The sequence below is a fragment of the Garra rufa genome, chromosome 6 (assembly GCF_049309525.1).
Source record: "Garra rufa chromosome 6, GarRuf1.0, whole genome shotgun sequence".
NCBI lineage: Eukaryota > Metazoa > Chordata > Actinopteri > Cypriniformes > Cyprinidae > Garra > Garra rufa.
Genome location: NC_133366.1, coordinates 52165746 through 52182422, shown reverse-complemented (window position 1 = coordinate 52182422; position 16677 = coordinate 52165746). Strand labels below are relative to the sequence as shown.

At 33.7% G+C, this 16677-nt stretch overlaps 1 protein-coding gene across 1 annotated transcript in view; it reads right to left on the bottom strand.

Moving 5' to 3' along the window:
- farp1 (FERM, RhoGEF (ARHGEF) and pleckstrin domain protein 1 (chondrocyte-derived)) overlaps nt 1-16677 on the bottom strand; it is an 82841-nt gene that overhangs the window by 64119 nt on the left and 2045 nt on the right. Inside the window, exon 2 of the mRNA XM_073842329.1 lies at nt 4972-5161. Within this exon, the coding sequence (XP_073698430.1) occupies nt 4972-5145 (174 nt within the window). The 5' untranslated portion in view covers nt 5146-5161. The remainder of the gene's footprint in view (nt 1-4971; nt 5162-16677) is intronic.

Genomic DNA, 16677 nt, shown 5'->3' with positions numbered 1-16677 from the left:
ATGAGGATTTCTCCTCAGTGTTTGAGCAGCAGTTTTCCAGAAAGATTCCCAGTGCAGACTGACTCTCTGTTCTCACAGACAGAGACGCTCCAACAGGAAGAGCCACGGCCCTCAGAGGAAACGCAGCCTCTGCGCGACACGGACACGGGCTCGATCACATTGTGTCCTAAATTAGTTCTTGTCCATTTGCATATCCAGATTGTCGATTGCATTATTTACCTCCAGCGAGCGTATAGCTGATGTTTCACTTCACCGCCTTTCAATCTGAATTTTTAGAGCGAACGTCCTTTCAGAGGCTCTGAAGCTTTACTTCGGTTTGCTTCTTTTGTCAAGGTTTATTTCTTATTCAAAGAATAACCGCACCGTTGTGTCGTAAATTCAGATGAGGGAATTTCATGCTCTGATCACTCTCGCTTCATTCACTTGCACTGACATTTGCGGCTTGATATATATTTTTACTTTATTTTTGATCTAAAGCAGTGAGCACTAGCAAATTAAGTCAAGATAAGCATGAAAGCCTCAGTGGGTCCCCACAGGAAATCAGCCTTTCCAATCCCAGCATGCTCCTGTCATTGAGACCAACCAAGTTCAGCCAAAAACATCCTCACAGCACAGATCGGACATCGCAAGCTTATCTACACGACTGCAGGAGCTTCTATCGCATGTTGTATGTCATTCGACTGACATGAGCGGATAAGAGACGTGCTTCACCTCGGTCGTCTCATTCAATAACAAAACCAGCATTTTCTCTATAGAAGTCAAATAAAGCAGAAAAAGCAAATGCACACAGTCAGCATCAAATCAAAATATTGGTCTTGTGAATCATTTATAAGTGTGTTATTGCACACAAAACAAATGTTTGTTTATGTATACTTTCATCATAATGAGCATGCGGACTACTGGTCAAATGTTAAAAGAGTCAGAAAGTCACTCACAGTCAAAAAAAATAATAATTTTATAGTTAATTTGTATTTGCATCCATCTATTTATAAAATGAATTTATTAAAATTGCAAAAAATCTGCATAAATAGTCAAAACAATTACATTTCAACAAGTTTGATTCAAATATTGAAATAAATATTGTACTTATAATAATATTGCATTTATAAAAAATATGTTCTTATATAATTAGATTTAAAATAATAAAATAAAAAGAACATCTATAATTTAATTTATATTTTTACTTAAAATATTATATTTAAAAATATTAAAACTCAAAAATATATATAAAAATAAGAGATCTACATTAAAAAAAAACATTATAAATATATCAAAAAAAGTTAGATAAAAAAAACTTTTTTTTTTTTTTTACTTTTACTTGAGTAAATATTTCCATAAGTACTTGTACTTTTACTTGAGTACAGATTTTGGGTACTCTACCCTCCTCTGGCCGTGAGTGAATGTATGTTGTGTTGTACAGTATACTGAGACGGAGGCACACTTTAGCACGATAATGCCATATTTGCTGTAGTTAAAACCAGATCGTGGTCGGTTTTAATCGTCCACGATCAAAAATCGGCATCGCACACCCCTACAACTCAGTTTTTGGTAAAAAAAAAAAAAAGGATGACCTCTAGTTGTGGTCACTGTTTACGTTCATTTACTATTTTTATTAATTCTCCATAAAGTCTCAGTGTGTGTGAAATACAAAACCCTCCATCACTGATTCCACAAACCCACAAGCTCACGATACATATTTATGATCTCACACCTCCTGGCCTTTAGAGGACAGATAAAGTCTTTCATCCATTTTTTATCCAATTTATTGTGAAGTGCTGCCAAAGAGGATCTGCGCTGTGGCAGGTGTGTGAGGTGACGCTGTCAGATTCACTTTAGAGATCTGGAGGAGAATGCAGTGGCTCTCAATGGCTCAGTAGGAAAGCAGCTGTTCCAGGAGATTTCTGGGAAAAAGAAGAAAAGAGCCGCATTCTTCCATCGGATCGGCTATGAATACACACCACCCAAATGGGCTCTTCAACGGCTTGCGGTGTAGATATGGATAAATCTATCCAGCAGGACGGCTGTTGTTATAATAATATACACATCTCACTGAACTATAATTTTGCCTTTTATGAACATTTTTTTTTTTGCTCATTTTCATGTGCAAATTAAAATAAATAATTTTTCATCATTAACACTGAAATTTAGCAGTGTTAACAATGAAAAAAATTTAAAAACATAAGAAATAAAATAGTGAAATAAAATATGAAAAGGTTATTGTACAACAAATTAGGCAAAAAAAAATTATTAGAAAATATTATCAGAAAGCTGAAAACTAAAATTATTAAAAATGTATATATAAAAATTCTATAGACATGGTTAAAAATAATAATACTATAACACTTAAAAATAATAAAAATGACAAAACAACAAAATTACTGAAATGTAAATTCAAATTTAAATGAATATGGGAAATCTAAATAAAAAAAAGACAAAATATTAATGATAATGTACAATAGTGCAATATAGTATAACAATAATAATACTAAATGAAACTAAAATAACATTAGTACATGATTTAGGTACAATTTGTGTACAGTTTTAATTTACACATTAAAATTTAGCAGTGTTAAATGATGATAAATCTAAAAAAATAAAAGAAAATTCTGAACAATAGAAAATACAGCAAGAAAAACTGAAATAAACTAAAAATATGAAAAAGTTATTGTATAAAAAAAACTGTGCAAAAAATCTTAAATTGAGAAAGCTGAAAACCAAGATATATATATATTCATTCCATAGACAATTATAAAAATATAGAGAAATATTGAAGAAATAAATGATAAAAAAAAAAAAATATATGAAAAATTGTGACTAAATAAATTAATTCATAATTTTAATTAAATAACAAATAAATTATGCACAATATTTTTTTGAAATTCTTTTAAATAAGTGAAAATTTGTCATTATGTATAATATTGTTGGTACAGTAGCTGCCCACTGTGAAAAAAAAAATCTAAAAACTAATATAAATAAAAAAAATAAAACATTTTTTTAAATATTAAATAAATTAATTAATGATTTAAATTACATAATAAATAAATTATGCACAATATTTTTTTCGCAATTCTTTTAAATTATAAGTGGGAAATTGTCATTTATAATATAGTTGGTACAGTAGCTTTTGTAGCTGACACAGGTTAGTTATAAAACAAACAACGGTTATCTCCAGTTTATTGACTGATGTAGATCTTAAAAAGACTTTTATTAGTCTATAACCAATTCAGTTTTCAAATGTAATACAATACAATATAACATAATACAATTTAATCAAATGCTGAATGAAGTAGTGGCTTCAATCTGAAATAATTAAAAACAAATTAAGCCACTGACTGATCCCACCATCGAGCTAAAAGAATTAAGTAAACTAAACCAAGCCAAAAGAGCTGTCAAAAGCCCCGCACACCGAAAACAAATGGCACGAAACCGCAGGTGATCCGTTTCACCACAAGTCATGTGTCACGTCTGGATGGAGACTGATTGTGGATCGCCTCAGGAAACCAAAAATCAATTTAGGGAGACTGACAGCGTTTACTGGCCCACCTCGAGGCGTTTCACAACACGAACAGCCACAGAACAGAAGCTCAGCGCTTTCATAGGCCTTATCCCACTATTAAAACAGCGTCAGGTGGAGCCTGACTGTAAACAACCGGCCCTCGGGGCATCACCGGAGAGCAGGGTGTGCCTCCAACCGGCTTCATTTCACAAACCCCCGAAACAAAGAGTCAGGTAACAGAATGAGCTGCCGTCCATTTGTCCGCCGCTTTTCCCTCAGCTCGGGTTGTATTTGCCTGCTGAGCGACTGGTGGATCCAAAAAAAAGCAGGTATTCTGAAGGATTTCTCCTTTTTCTCTTACCCAACATGTTTGAGGAGCTTTTGGCTCCCTTGTGGGCGATCAATGAGGGCATTTTCTCATTAGTGAACAAGAACGAGCTTTTCTACATCATTAGCATTCCCCAGGGAGCTTAAGTGACGAAACAGGAGGGCAAGTGAACACAAAAGAGACTAAACTTGAGGTAGAAAGCAGCAGACGCTTTAGTATGCACTCACTGACCTGCTGAGGTGCACAGCCAGATCAAAACACTTATGAAATGCTGGGTTTTTCCACACAATTAAACCCGAGCTGTGCTCAAAATGGAAAATTAGCTTCCTGCCTATAATTTAAAATTATATTTATATAATATTATGCAAATGATAAGCAATTTAAACATTGCATAATATTATTTAAATTGTCACATGACCTCATTACATTATTCACTGCTATGGGTTAAATGCAAGGCAAAAACAGTGCAACAAAACAAAATGCAATGCAATAAAAAATTAAATGTAATCAAATGCAATAAATAAAATAAAGCTAAATAAAACAAAATGCAATGCAATAATAAACAAAATGCAATAGAATAAAATGATTCAAAATACAATTAAACGCAATGCAATTTAATGCAGTAAAATGCAATGCAATGCATTGCAATTTTTAAAATGCAATGCAATACAATGGTTTAGGCACAATGTGTCCATTTTTAATTTAAACTGAAATTTAGCAGTGTTGCTGAAAAATATTAAACATAAAATATGCAAAAAATAAAAAATAGTGAAATAAAATATGAAAATATGAAAAAGCAAAAATGCAATGCAATAACACTAAATGTAATCTAATGCAATTAAATAAAGTAAGATGAATATAAAATTCAATAAATAAAGTGAAATAAAACTAAATGCAATGCAATAATAAACAAAATGCAATAGAATGAGTCAAAATACAATTTAATTAAACAAAATGCAATTGAATGCAATGCAACAAAATGCGATTTAATGCAGTAAAATGCATGTTAAAATATGCAATCAATGTAAAACAAAAAGAAATGCAACGCAACAAAATGCAATGAAATAATACAAAATACAATGCATTGCCATGTCACGCAATGCAATGTGATAAAATATGAAACAATAGAAAGTAAATAATGACTTACCGAGACTTCAAAGACTTCCTGAGTGTCGTCCAGCAACTGAACCCGGATGGAGATCTGTCTGCCGGGGGGCATTGTGGGGGGCCGCTGACCAGGTTCCAGCGTGCTGATGCCCATGCTCTCAGGGGCCCCAAGCCTCTGGCCCGCCACTGAGGGCCTCTCCTCTGGCTCCACCATACTGCTGCAAACCCACCTGACAACACAAACAATTTAAATGTTTAAATGAGGGCCAAAAGACACCAACTCTCTACCATGCTAATGCTATCACCACAGTACTTTTCTCTCAAGCTGGTCTAATGATAGCACCGAATGCTTCCATAGTTTTCCTTTTTTGCAGCTGGAATTTCAACCTCGAGCTGCCCTGGAAAATGCCAAGGAGCATGGAATGATTTATGATTCCTGAAATGTGTATTTCTGCAGTAAACAACTTGCACTGCTATAGCAATTTCTCACACATGTCTTGATTTTAACCCTCGCTCTGGCGGACTGCTAGCTATCCAAACATACACAGCTGTTAGTTATGACCAGCTCAAAAAAAATAACTACCACTGGTAGACAAGTGAACCAGGTAAATTTGTTAGACATACTTTGAATAAGAATCTGTTTATCTTTGTTCAACCTTGGATAAAAAAAAAATAATAATAAAAAAAACAATAGAGGAAAATTGTTTTTCAGCTCTAAGAAATCAAATTCTGTCCAGATGCAATGTAATAAAAAAATGCAATGCAACAGCATGCAATGCATTTAAATTCAGTAAAATACAATGCAATTTAACATAATAAAACGTGGTGTAATTTCATTTCATGCAATTCCATGTAATAAAATTAGATGTAATTCAATGCAACAAAATGCAATGCATTCAAAAATGCAATTAAATGCAATAAAATGCCATGCAATTCATTGCAATAAAATGCACTGCAATGCAATGTAATAAAACGTGGTGTAATTTAATGCAATTCCATGTAATAAAATGTGATGCAATTCAATGCAACAAAATGCAATGCACTAAAAATACAATTTAATGCAATAAAATGTGATGCATTTCAAAACGATAAAATGCAATGCAATGCAATAAAATTAAATACAATGCAACTGTATAAATGTTGTATATATGTTTCCAATATTCAATGCAATAAAATGTGATGCACTGCAAAGCAATAAAATACAATGCAATGCTATTATCGCAATAAAATGCACTGCAATAAAATGCGATAAAATGTGATGTAATTTAATGCAATTCCATGGAATAAAATGTGATGCAATTCAATGCAACAAAATGCAATGCATTAAAAATGCAATTTAATGCAATAAAATGTGATGCATTTCAAAACGCTAAAACACAATGCAATGCAACAAAATTAAATACAATGCAACTGTATAAATGTTGTATATATGTTTCCAATATTCAATGCAATAAAATACAATGCAATGCTATTATTGCAATAAAATGCACTGCAATGTAATGTGATGCAATTTAATGCAATTCCATGGAACAAAATGAGACGTAATTTAATGCAACAAAATGCAATGCAATAAAAAAATGCAATTTAATGCAATAAAATGTGATGCATTTCAAACGATAAAATGCAATGCAATAAAATGAAATACAATGCAACTGTATAAATGTTGTATACATGTTTGTGACTAAACTATTATACGTTCACAAAAGATTTATAATAAAAAAAAATTAAATATAAGTCACTAAATATAAAGGATGCAGTAATGAAGAATTTCTTTCCTCCCTTAGAATACAGTCGCAGGTAAAATATTTAGCATTTTGGACATGGTAAACACAATAAAAAGGACACAGCTTTCAGTAGGAACACCCTGTAAGAAGCACATGGATTCATTCACTGTATTCAAACCCATCAAATCTCTTGAACTCCACAAGGTCTTTAATACTGTAGTGACAGCTTAAAGTCAAACAATAGGCCCACCGTCTCTCACCACTGAAAAACGCAGGGTTTAGGAAATCATTAGGAAGGGTTTAGAGGCATTAAATCCGGGGATTTCTAACCCTAAAGAACCAGATCGCACACTGTACCTCCAAGATAATGACTGGATTATAAGCTTGCGTGGTTGAATAGACCACCACTTTAACCTTAAACTTGTTTTGAACACATTAAGAAGCAAATAAATTCATTAAAGAGGTGAAATTCCTTTGACTAAGATGCTAAAAAAAAGCTTTTACAGGTTCTACTGAAGCTGTCCTCATGCTAGCCCCTCTTTCTAAGGAACTGATACTTAATGAAATGCAAATTTGCCCCCTTACATCTAAACCCTCTTACAGATGTCCTCCAAAATATTCCTTTTAAGATGAAGTCAGGGAAGCAGAAATGCATGATGTCTTGAATGACTATGTTTGAAGGGTCTAAATTACACAGAATTATATTTGTCTGTAAAGTAAACAGCACAAAATAAGTCAGACTTCTATTTGAAGTAGCTGGAGCACTGCCTCCTCCGTTAGGAAGCGCCCCGGAGAGCCATTTACCCTCATATAAAGGGTTATAGAATAAAGTTTTAATAGAGTATTTCAGTGGGCATCAATCTATTAACAGCAACAATAAACCGTAGATTTACAGTCTTTCCATGTCAGCAATTTGGCACATGTTGTGACACTGATGACCAGTTGTTTTTTGCATACAAAAATTACTATCATGAAAAAAAAAATTACTGTGATCATAAATGAGAACATAAAATAGTGATGGACCAATATATAAAAGACAGACTGATTAATTGGCCAATATTTAGCTGATATGATGAGATTAACACCATGACTACTTAACTAATTAAATGGATAGTTCATCCAAGCATGGAAATTGTGTCTGGTTTACTTAATTTACTTACACTAAGACGTAATTCAATGCAACAAAATGCAATGCAATTCAATGCAATAAAATGTGATGCACTTTAATGCAATAAAATGTGATCCATTTCAAAAGAGATTAAGTGCGATGCAATGCAATTTATTGCAATAAAATGCAATGCATTAAAATTAAAAGCAATGCAATAAAATTAAAAGAAATGCAATGCAGTAAAATTAAAGGCAATGCAACAAAACTAAAGGCAATGAAATGCATTAAATTAAAAGCAATGCAATGCAATAAAATGAAATACAGTGCAATTGTATAAACATATACATATGTGACTGAACTATTACAATTTCCAAAAAAAAAAAAAAAAAGAATAAATAAAATCACAAAATTACTAAATTTAAAGGACGCAGGAACTAAGAATTTCCTTCTGCCCTTAGAATGTTTTTAAACATTTTTAAAATAATAATCAGTCAGTAAAGTAGTTGGCAATGCCCCAGTCTATATCACTCTGCCTGTTTTCACTCCATTTGACTTCTATTATCATTGGCAAAGCACAAAGAAAGCAAACAGCTGGTGATATTGTGTCTAAAATGTCAGTTACTTGATATAACAGTCTTGTTTATTGAACTATTCAATAAAAACAGTATCACTGTGTATTCAGGGCAACAAGCCTTGTGCTTGGGTGATAAATACTGTGTATCTGCCAGCTTGTTCTCTAGATACCAACCACTGAAAAACCCTTAAACACAAACAAATAAAAACATATGCTGCATGGAATGAGTTACAGATGGAAAATGAGCCAAACCGCACTATGGAAGCTGAGAGGAAACACACACACCTCAGCAGATAATCAAACGTAAAAATGGTGCGTTTGTATCAAAGAGAGATGAGAGACCAATTATCTGCAAAGCTTCTCCTATGACAACCTAAAGTGGTTTCCATGGAGACGACACTTTCAATTCTTCAACAGAAACCTCAGAAGTACAGTACAAACAGAAGAGGAACATGTACTGTTCTGTTTCCTGGTGTTGACTCAACACAAACACTGCCACGAGGATTTACATACGGGAAACAAACATGATACACGAAAAACGACACTGCTGCATGACAAAGCAAAGGATTGGGATTCAATTATACATACAAAACATTCAAATGACATGAACACCGAACTGAACTGAACATGAAAAAGAAAGACTGAAATAGTATTTTCCTACAAAGCATACTCCAATAAAGTTGCAAAAAGTGCAATGTGATGCAATAAAAAACAAAAATCAACAAACAAAAAAATCTAAATGCTATGAACGGCAAAAAATGCAACAAAGCAAAATAGTACAATGCAATGAAATGCAATGAAATGCAACAAAAAAAAATTCTAAGCAATGCAATGCAATAAAATGCCACATAATGCAGTGCAATAAAACAAAATGCAATGCAATGTAAAAATAAGCAATGTAATGAATTATAACACAAATGTAACAAAAGGATACAATGCAATTTAATGCAACAATGTAATTTAAAACAATACAATGCAATCTAATGCAATAAAATGCCATGTAATGCAGCGCAATAAAACAAAATGCAATACAATACAAAAAAAAATGCAATGCAATAAAATGTAATTTAATGCAATGCTTCAAAATGCAATGTAACACAAAGGAATGCAATGCAACTGAATTCAATGCAATGCATTAAAATGCAATCTAATGCAATAAAATGCCACGTAATACAGTGCAATAAAATGCTATTTAATGCAATGCAATGCATTAAATGCAATGCAATTAGGGATTTAAAATGACTTAATCTATTGATAAGCCATATTGTATTTTCGGTTTTAGTTAATTTGACAGATACTGTGGCAAAGAATAATGGCACAAAACACAACTTTAAAGACCTTTTATGTTAATATAAAAACTACATTTTTTGCCAAGACCACCCATCTTTTCTTATCGTCATGTGGCCACTATAATATTAAGATATTAGCTAACGCCATATCACTGATATTGATAATATTGTTACATCCCTAAATGTAAATGCAATAAAATGCCATGTAATGCAGTGCAATAAAATAAAATAAAATGCGTTAAAATGTGATGTAATGCAATAATATTAAAAAAAAACTGGAATGCAAACAGTGTCAGATACAAAAAAAAAAACAGATACAAAAAAATATTGATGTAGAATTTACTCGGAAATTCACTCAGAAAAAGTACCTTTCACAAGTAATTATAAAAAGGCAAATACTCAGTGGCCTAATGACTTGTCTATCACTAAACAAGAGCAATAATAAACAAACACATTCCAGCACTGATTAAATCTCTGATCCAGACGCTGAACTCTCATCTGATTCCCAAAGAATCGCATTCCTCACCGGTGCTCTGATGTGTGATACAGAGACAAGTCTGGACGTGTTAACAGGCATAAGGGGGTTTCTGCACCGTCTACACAGTCACAAAACCCCTCTGACTCAACCTCCACTAACCAGCATCCCAAAGACCACACACCATTGATCCCGTTGAGTCTGGGAGTCTATCTGTGGCATTATGATAACAGTAGATCCAGTGGATGTGATGTTAATGAGGTTAGAGCTGATCAATAGAGCTTAGCAGACGTTTACAAGGCTTTGTTCATGAAGGGAGCGAGGGAGATGTTCACTGTAACATGAGCTTTCCTACAATGGAGGAAGTTGGTTTTGATATTGACTTCCATCTGCTGTTTGACATTTTGTGTGAGAAAGAGGATGGCAATAGAGATAATGAAAAGAGAAGTGAAAAATAATGGTGTGAAATATTTGGAATTTTTTTTTTCAAGGGCCAGTAATAATAATAATAATAATTATTATTATTATTATTATTATTATTATTATTATTATATTTTATTTATTTTTAAATATTTATTAATCTAAATAAATACAAATATAAATATAATACAATAAAAATATTAATAAAAATACACAATGTTGCATTTTTGTATTTTATTTAAATATTTTATTTCTTCATTTTAAGTAATTTATGTAACATTTATTTAGATTAATAAATAATTATTTGCTTATTTTACACAATGTACTTAAAAATAAAGAAATAAAAATATTTATTAATCTAAATAAATACAATATTTTCCTCCAAAGCATGATCCAATAATCTTTGCAATAAAGCAAAGTGCAATACAATGCAAAAAAAAAAAAAGAAATAATAATAAAACTATATGCATAAAAGCTAAATAAAATGCAATGAAAAAAAAACAATGTAATAAAATGCAATGCAATGCAAAAAAAATAAAAATAAACAAACAATAGAGCATACATACAATTATTGTTTCTAATATTTGGAAATTTATTTTCAAGGGCCAATAACAAAAGCATTGACTAAAATGACTTAAAATATATATATATACAAAAAAAATCATAAAAAATATGTATTCATTTAAAAATAAATAAACACAGTTATAATAAAATAAAAATATTAATAAAAAGACAATACAATTCACAATAAATTTGTTTATAAATACGAACACAAGCAAAAAAATATTAATCTAAATATATAAAATACATATTATATTACACAATTTAGTTAGTGAATAAATAAAAATATTTATTAATCTAAAATAAAATGGCAAATCTATTTTACACAAAATTAATTAATAAATAAGCAAATATTAATCTAAAAATATAAAGACAATTAATAATAATAATAATTATTATTATTATTATTATTAAAAATATTTTAACAATTTGCTTTCTCATCACATTTTTATTTTTTGCTTAGTTTAGTTTTTTAAGGTGTATTATCCATTGACAAATTTGTTTGTATATTATTGAACTAAAAAAACAATTCATTATATATCATATATATATAGTCAACACTAATAATGTCAAAATGGCTAGATTTTAGTTGATTTAATGGTCTGCCCAATATTATTGGTCTTTCACCAATATTTTTGCTCTTTCACACTTAGGTAGAGTTACCAGCCGATAATCTTAAAACGACCAAATATCATCTGATTAATCAGGCTAAATAACATATCAGTAAATCAACACTACACTTATCAACCAAAAATAGACAGTTAGCAATTAATAATCTCAAATCAGTATTGCTAGTATATACATTTATTGGTTGGTTTATCAACCAACATTACAGTCAGATACTGGTTAATAATGACTGACAAAAGCAAAATAACGAACTAAGGCAAGAATAACAGATACAAAAAGCAAAAGTAGAGAATGAACAGGGCAGAGAAAGACCAACAGGCTCCCATGAAGTCTTCAGGGGCCGGTCCTCAAGCACAAACACCGCAATAAAGGGGCCCATTCTTTCCTGTCCCGGGCCGAAGTTACTGGTTACACACATTTAAACTGAATGAGTAATTGAGAAGCGGCTCCTCTGGGACCTTTAATCCCCCTCGGCTGGCAGTTTCATTACCCGCCCAAAACCCACTCGTTCAGGACCGAGTCTTCAGAGTCTAATTTATGCGTTAACCAATGAACGACTGCCGCTCTATTAGCCAAGCCTCACTGTACCGGAGCGGCCCGTTAATTACAGAGAGACGATCACGAGAACAATGCAAATACAAACGGCAGAGTACAAAGAACTCTAAAAAACTGGATTTCCATTCAAACCGGAGCCATTAAAACCCACTTACAGAAACATAACGACAAACGCATGTTCATTATGTTTAATCTTCAGCATGCTATCTTTAGTTCGCTCATTTTTAACAGGCCATTTGCAGAAATTACAAAGGAAAAAGCAAAGAAACTCCTGTGTTGTTGTGTACAGCTTGCAACCACCAGTTACTGGTCGGACAGGTTGACCGAGCTTCTTTTGCAAGCAGATTCAACAAGGCTTTCTCACACTCCGGCTTCTGCTACCATCACCTCAGAGGAGCTTCATTTATGTTTTCTCAAAACTCATAATCTTTCCCAAAGGAGATAGGACTATCATAAAGATGAGGGATCACGTTCCCATAACCGTGGAGATCAGATCAGCTTCTAATCTCATTTCAGCCGCACTGAGAGCTGTACAATCAGTCAAACGGTCTAAAGAAACAACACTACAAATTACAATGAGATTTTATCTTTCATCATTTTTAATAAGTTGCTCAGAGGTTGCAAATGAAGGTACGTTTACATGACAACAACGTACTAAAAACTTAAAAGTCGTTCCTTTGTGCTTTTTAAAAGTTTTACGTACAGACAACTAGGACTGAAACGATTAATCTGCATTATTGACAATGTTGTATAATATATTAAACCCATTTAGGAAATCAAAATTAAGCATAATTGTGAATTTACAAACGTTAAATAAATATATGCGATGCAGGTTTAATATACATGCGTGTAGGTTATGAAGCTCCTCTCACAGTAAATGCTGCTACACAAACTGTTAACGATTACATATGTAAAGAGTCTCAAACTCCATCTCTGCATGTTGTTGTGAGTTTCGGGTTTATTATAACGTTCATCTGGGAATGCAATGTGTGCCATTTCATCAGATTTGTAAGGTAAATCATTTATAAACCTTCGCAAACACAGGTGAATACATCAATGTCTTTCTCAATATGCTAACTGTTCATCACAGTTTTAAAATAAAAGCTCAAACACTCACACTGAGTTTACACGTTTTGATATCCACATATTTAAGAAATTACAGTGGCTGTAGCATTTTTGTTGTAAATGAATGGCCAAATATGAAAGTGGTCACTGGATGCAAAACTCACTTTTTCATGTTGTTTGAACATTAATGCGTGTTGGTAGTTTGTGTCCACAACCAGCCTACTTTTAAAAAAATCCACCCAGTGCTATTTCTTTAGTCTTTAAAAGTAATATCCCTTTTTTCAAATCAGGTCGTTCTCAGCTTCTTGTGGGTGTGACGACACACAGACAGAGGCCACTCCCATGATAGTTGATTGACATGAGCGCCTTACCTTAGCCCCGCCCTCACCGAGCTGAAACAGTCCGACTCCGATCGCCATTGACCGACTCAGGTGCAGGGGAAGACAAGAATGTCTCTGATTGAGCGATTGAGGTGTTCTGTTGTTGGATGTAATAATGAACACAGCAGTCATTTACTCCCGACATCTGAGCCGCTGAAGACACAGAGGATTAACGTTACTTTCGTTTTTGAAAGGAAAGCGCCGATCCTGATCTACATATGTGTCTGTGTTCATGGGAATCATTCGTGATGCAGCTTCACCCACAGCAGAAGTGAGTATAAGGGTTTTTTATGCATCTTTGCAAATGGCCTTTCTTAATAATTACGGCTCGGCACCCCACGGCAGAGAGGGGCGGGGCGAGCAAAGCTCATTAGCATTTAAAGAAACATGCAACAGAAAAGCTCGCTCTAAAAAGGGCTGATTTTGACAAGGTAAAATAGTGTTTTTTACACTACTATTGAGAAATTTTAACCAAAGTATATTATAGACTTCTCATTAAGACCCTAAAGAATCATATCAACTTGTGGATGCATGCTGCTCTGCACTTCCTACAGTGTTTTGGATGGTTGCTAGGGCATTGCTATGCACTGCTATCTGCTTGTTGTTATGCAGCAACCACAGTGTCATTATATAAGTGCGTCCTGACGCAGTGCAGCTCGTCTTTCTATAATTGGCCATTAGCAGGAAGCGTCTCAACGCTAACCCGTCACAGTGAACTCTGACAAACGAGCGAAAGGGAAACCTCTGCAAGCAGGCCACAAACGGGAAAGTTTTACACACAGTAGGAACCATGTGAACACAGAGGGAAGGTCACACACAGATAAACAACTCGTCTGAAAGAAGAAACAGGAAGTACTTGGAGCAAAAGCCATTATGTCTCATTAAAGCAAAGTGCAAACCTACTTTAGTAGAAAGTCGCTATTTAGTGATCCAGTAGAGGCTCATGCAGGGAAAAACCGGGTATTTGCCTTCCCAAACAGGCAGTTACTTTATTTAAACATCTTTTTCTTTTTCCATCCTATACAAATACACACCCATCACAGAGAACAGCGAATGAGGAACACAACACGAGCAGCGTGGGTTCGTTCCCAGACTCTCGCTCTGCTAGTTAACCTGCCTTTCAACTTGTTTGCCTGGAAGTTCCCAGTGTTCATTGAGGTGCATGAAGTGAAACAGAGGCTTCAGTGTGAGACAGACTCAACATACACATCTGAACGCCGGTGGCCCAGGGACTGATGGGAAGGGAAACTCTTCAAAGCACACTTTGAAGACACAACTCTCTTTAAACTGCTTGTAAACATTACTAAACGAGTACGAGACTCTTCATATCTTTTAAACACTAGTGTCTGCAAACAAAAACAATACTGACGCTTTCTATTGTGATTAACATGCTCAAATATGCATGACAACGATTGTACTAAAAACAGACAAGTTTTTCTTTGCAATCACCTGGATTCACTTAAACGACTGGAAATGCTGTATTTCACTCTTAAAAATAAATTTAATTTAAACAAAAAAGGTTTTTCTATGGAATCATGAAGCACTCATGATTCCATAGAAAAACCTTTTTTGTTTAAAGGGTTCCATGAAGAACCTTTCTGTTTCACAAAAGGTTCTCTGTGGTAAAAGAAGGTTCTTTAGATTATAAAAAAGGTAAGAATAAGATGATTCTTTAAAGAACCTTTAACTGAACGATTCGTTGTGGAACCAAAAATGGTTCTATTGCATCACTGTGAAGAACCTTTTAAAGCACCTTTATTTTTAAGAGTGTATATGGTGGCTCGAGTGCACAACAGAATGAAATCTCCACAACACAAACAAAGTAGCACAACACAATGGAAACAAGTCACAATAAAACTATGGATGAAAACATGAACACATGATTATGACACTGTTAGATTAGGATTATGACGCAGCAATGTTATTAATAAAAAAAGCATCTAAAAAGTAATAGCTGCCTGAGGTAACTTTATGCCAATAAACTGAAGCCTATTCTATGACACATACTATGATATTAATCAGATAAATAAGTAACATTACAACTTGTATCTGCACAAAAGGATGCAAATACCATTTAACTTTTAAGTTACGCACTAGAGAGAGCGAGTAAGCGAGCAAGCTTCTTGTGATGTGCTTTTTAGTCTAGATTTCACATTCTATTAGGTTCTCATTATTATGCTGTTTATGGCAGGTTTGTGCTATATTTATCAAGTGATTCCCGAAATCCCCTGTGCATTTTCAAAGCCATACGAAGTAAGAGAACAATATGCAGCGTATTTAGCATGTTCAATGTTAAAGGGGTCATCGGATGCCCATTTTCCACAAGTTCATATGATTCTTTAGGGTCTTAATGAAAAGTCTCTAATATACTTTGGTTGAAAATTCTCAATAGTAGTGTAAAAAAAAAACAAAAAACTTTTATCTTGTCAAAATCAGCTCTGCAAAAATCAACTCATTTTATTGAATGGGCCTTTAAATGCAAATGAGCTCTGCTCGCCCCGCCCCTCTCTGCCTGGGATGATGAGCCGTAATGTTTACTTTAGTAGTGTTTAGCCGCATTTAGTGGCGAAACTTGCCAACAAGCACATTATTAAAAAAGGCCATTTGCAAAGATGGATAAAAAAACCTTATACTCACTTCTGCTGTGGGTGAAGTGATCAGGATTTGCATGAACATAGATGCATATGTAGATCGGGATCGGCGCTTTCCTTTTAAAAGGAAAGTAACGTTAATCCTCTGTGTCTTCAGCGGCTCAGATGTCGGGAGTAAATGACGACCGCTATGTTTATTATTACATCCAACAACAGAACACCTCAATCGATCTATCGGAGACGTTCTTGTCTTCCTCTGCACCCGAGTCACACAATGGCGATTGAAGTCAGACTGTTTGAGCTCGGTGAGGGCAGGTCTAAGGTAAGGCACTCATGTCAATCAACTATCGTGGGAGGGGCCTCTGTCGTGTGTCGTC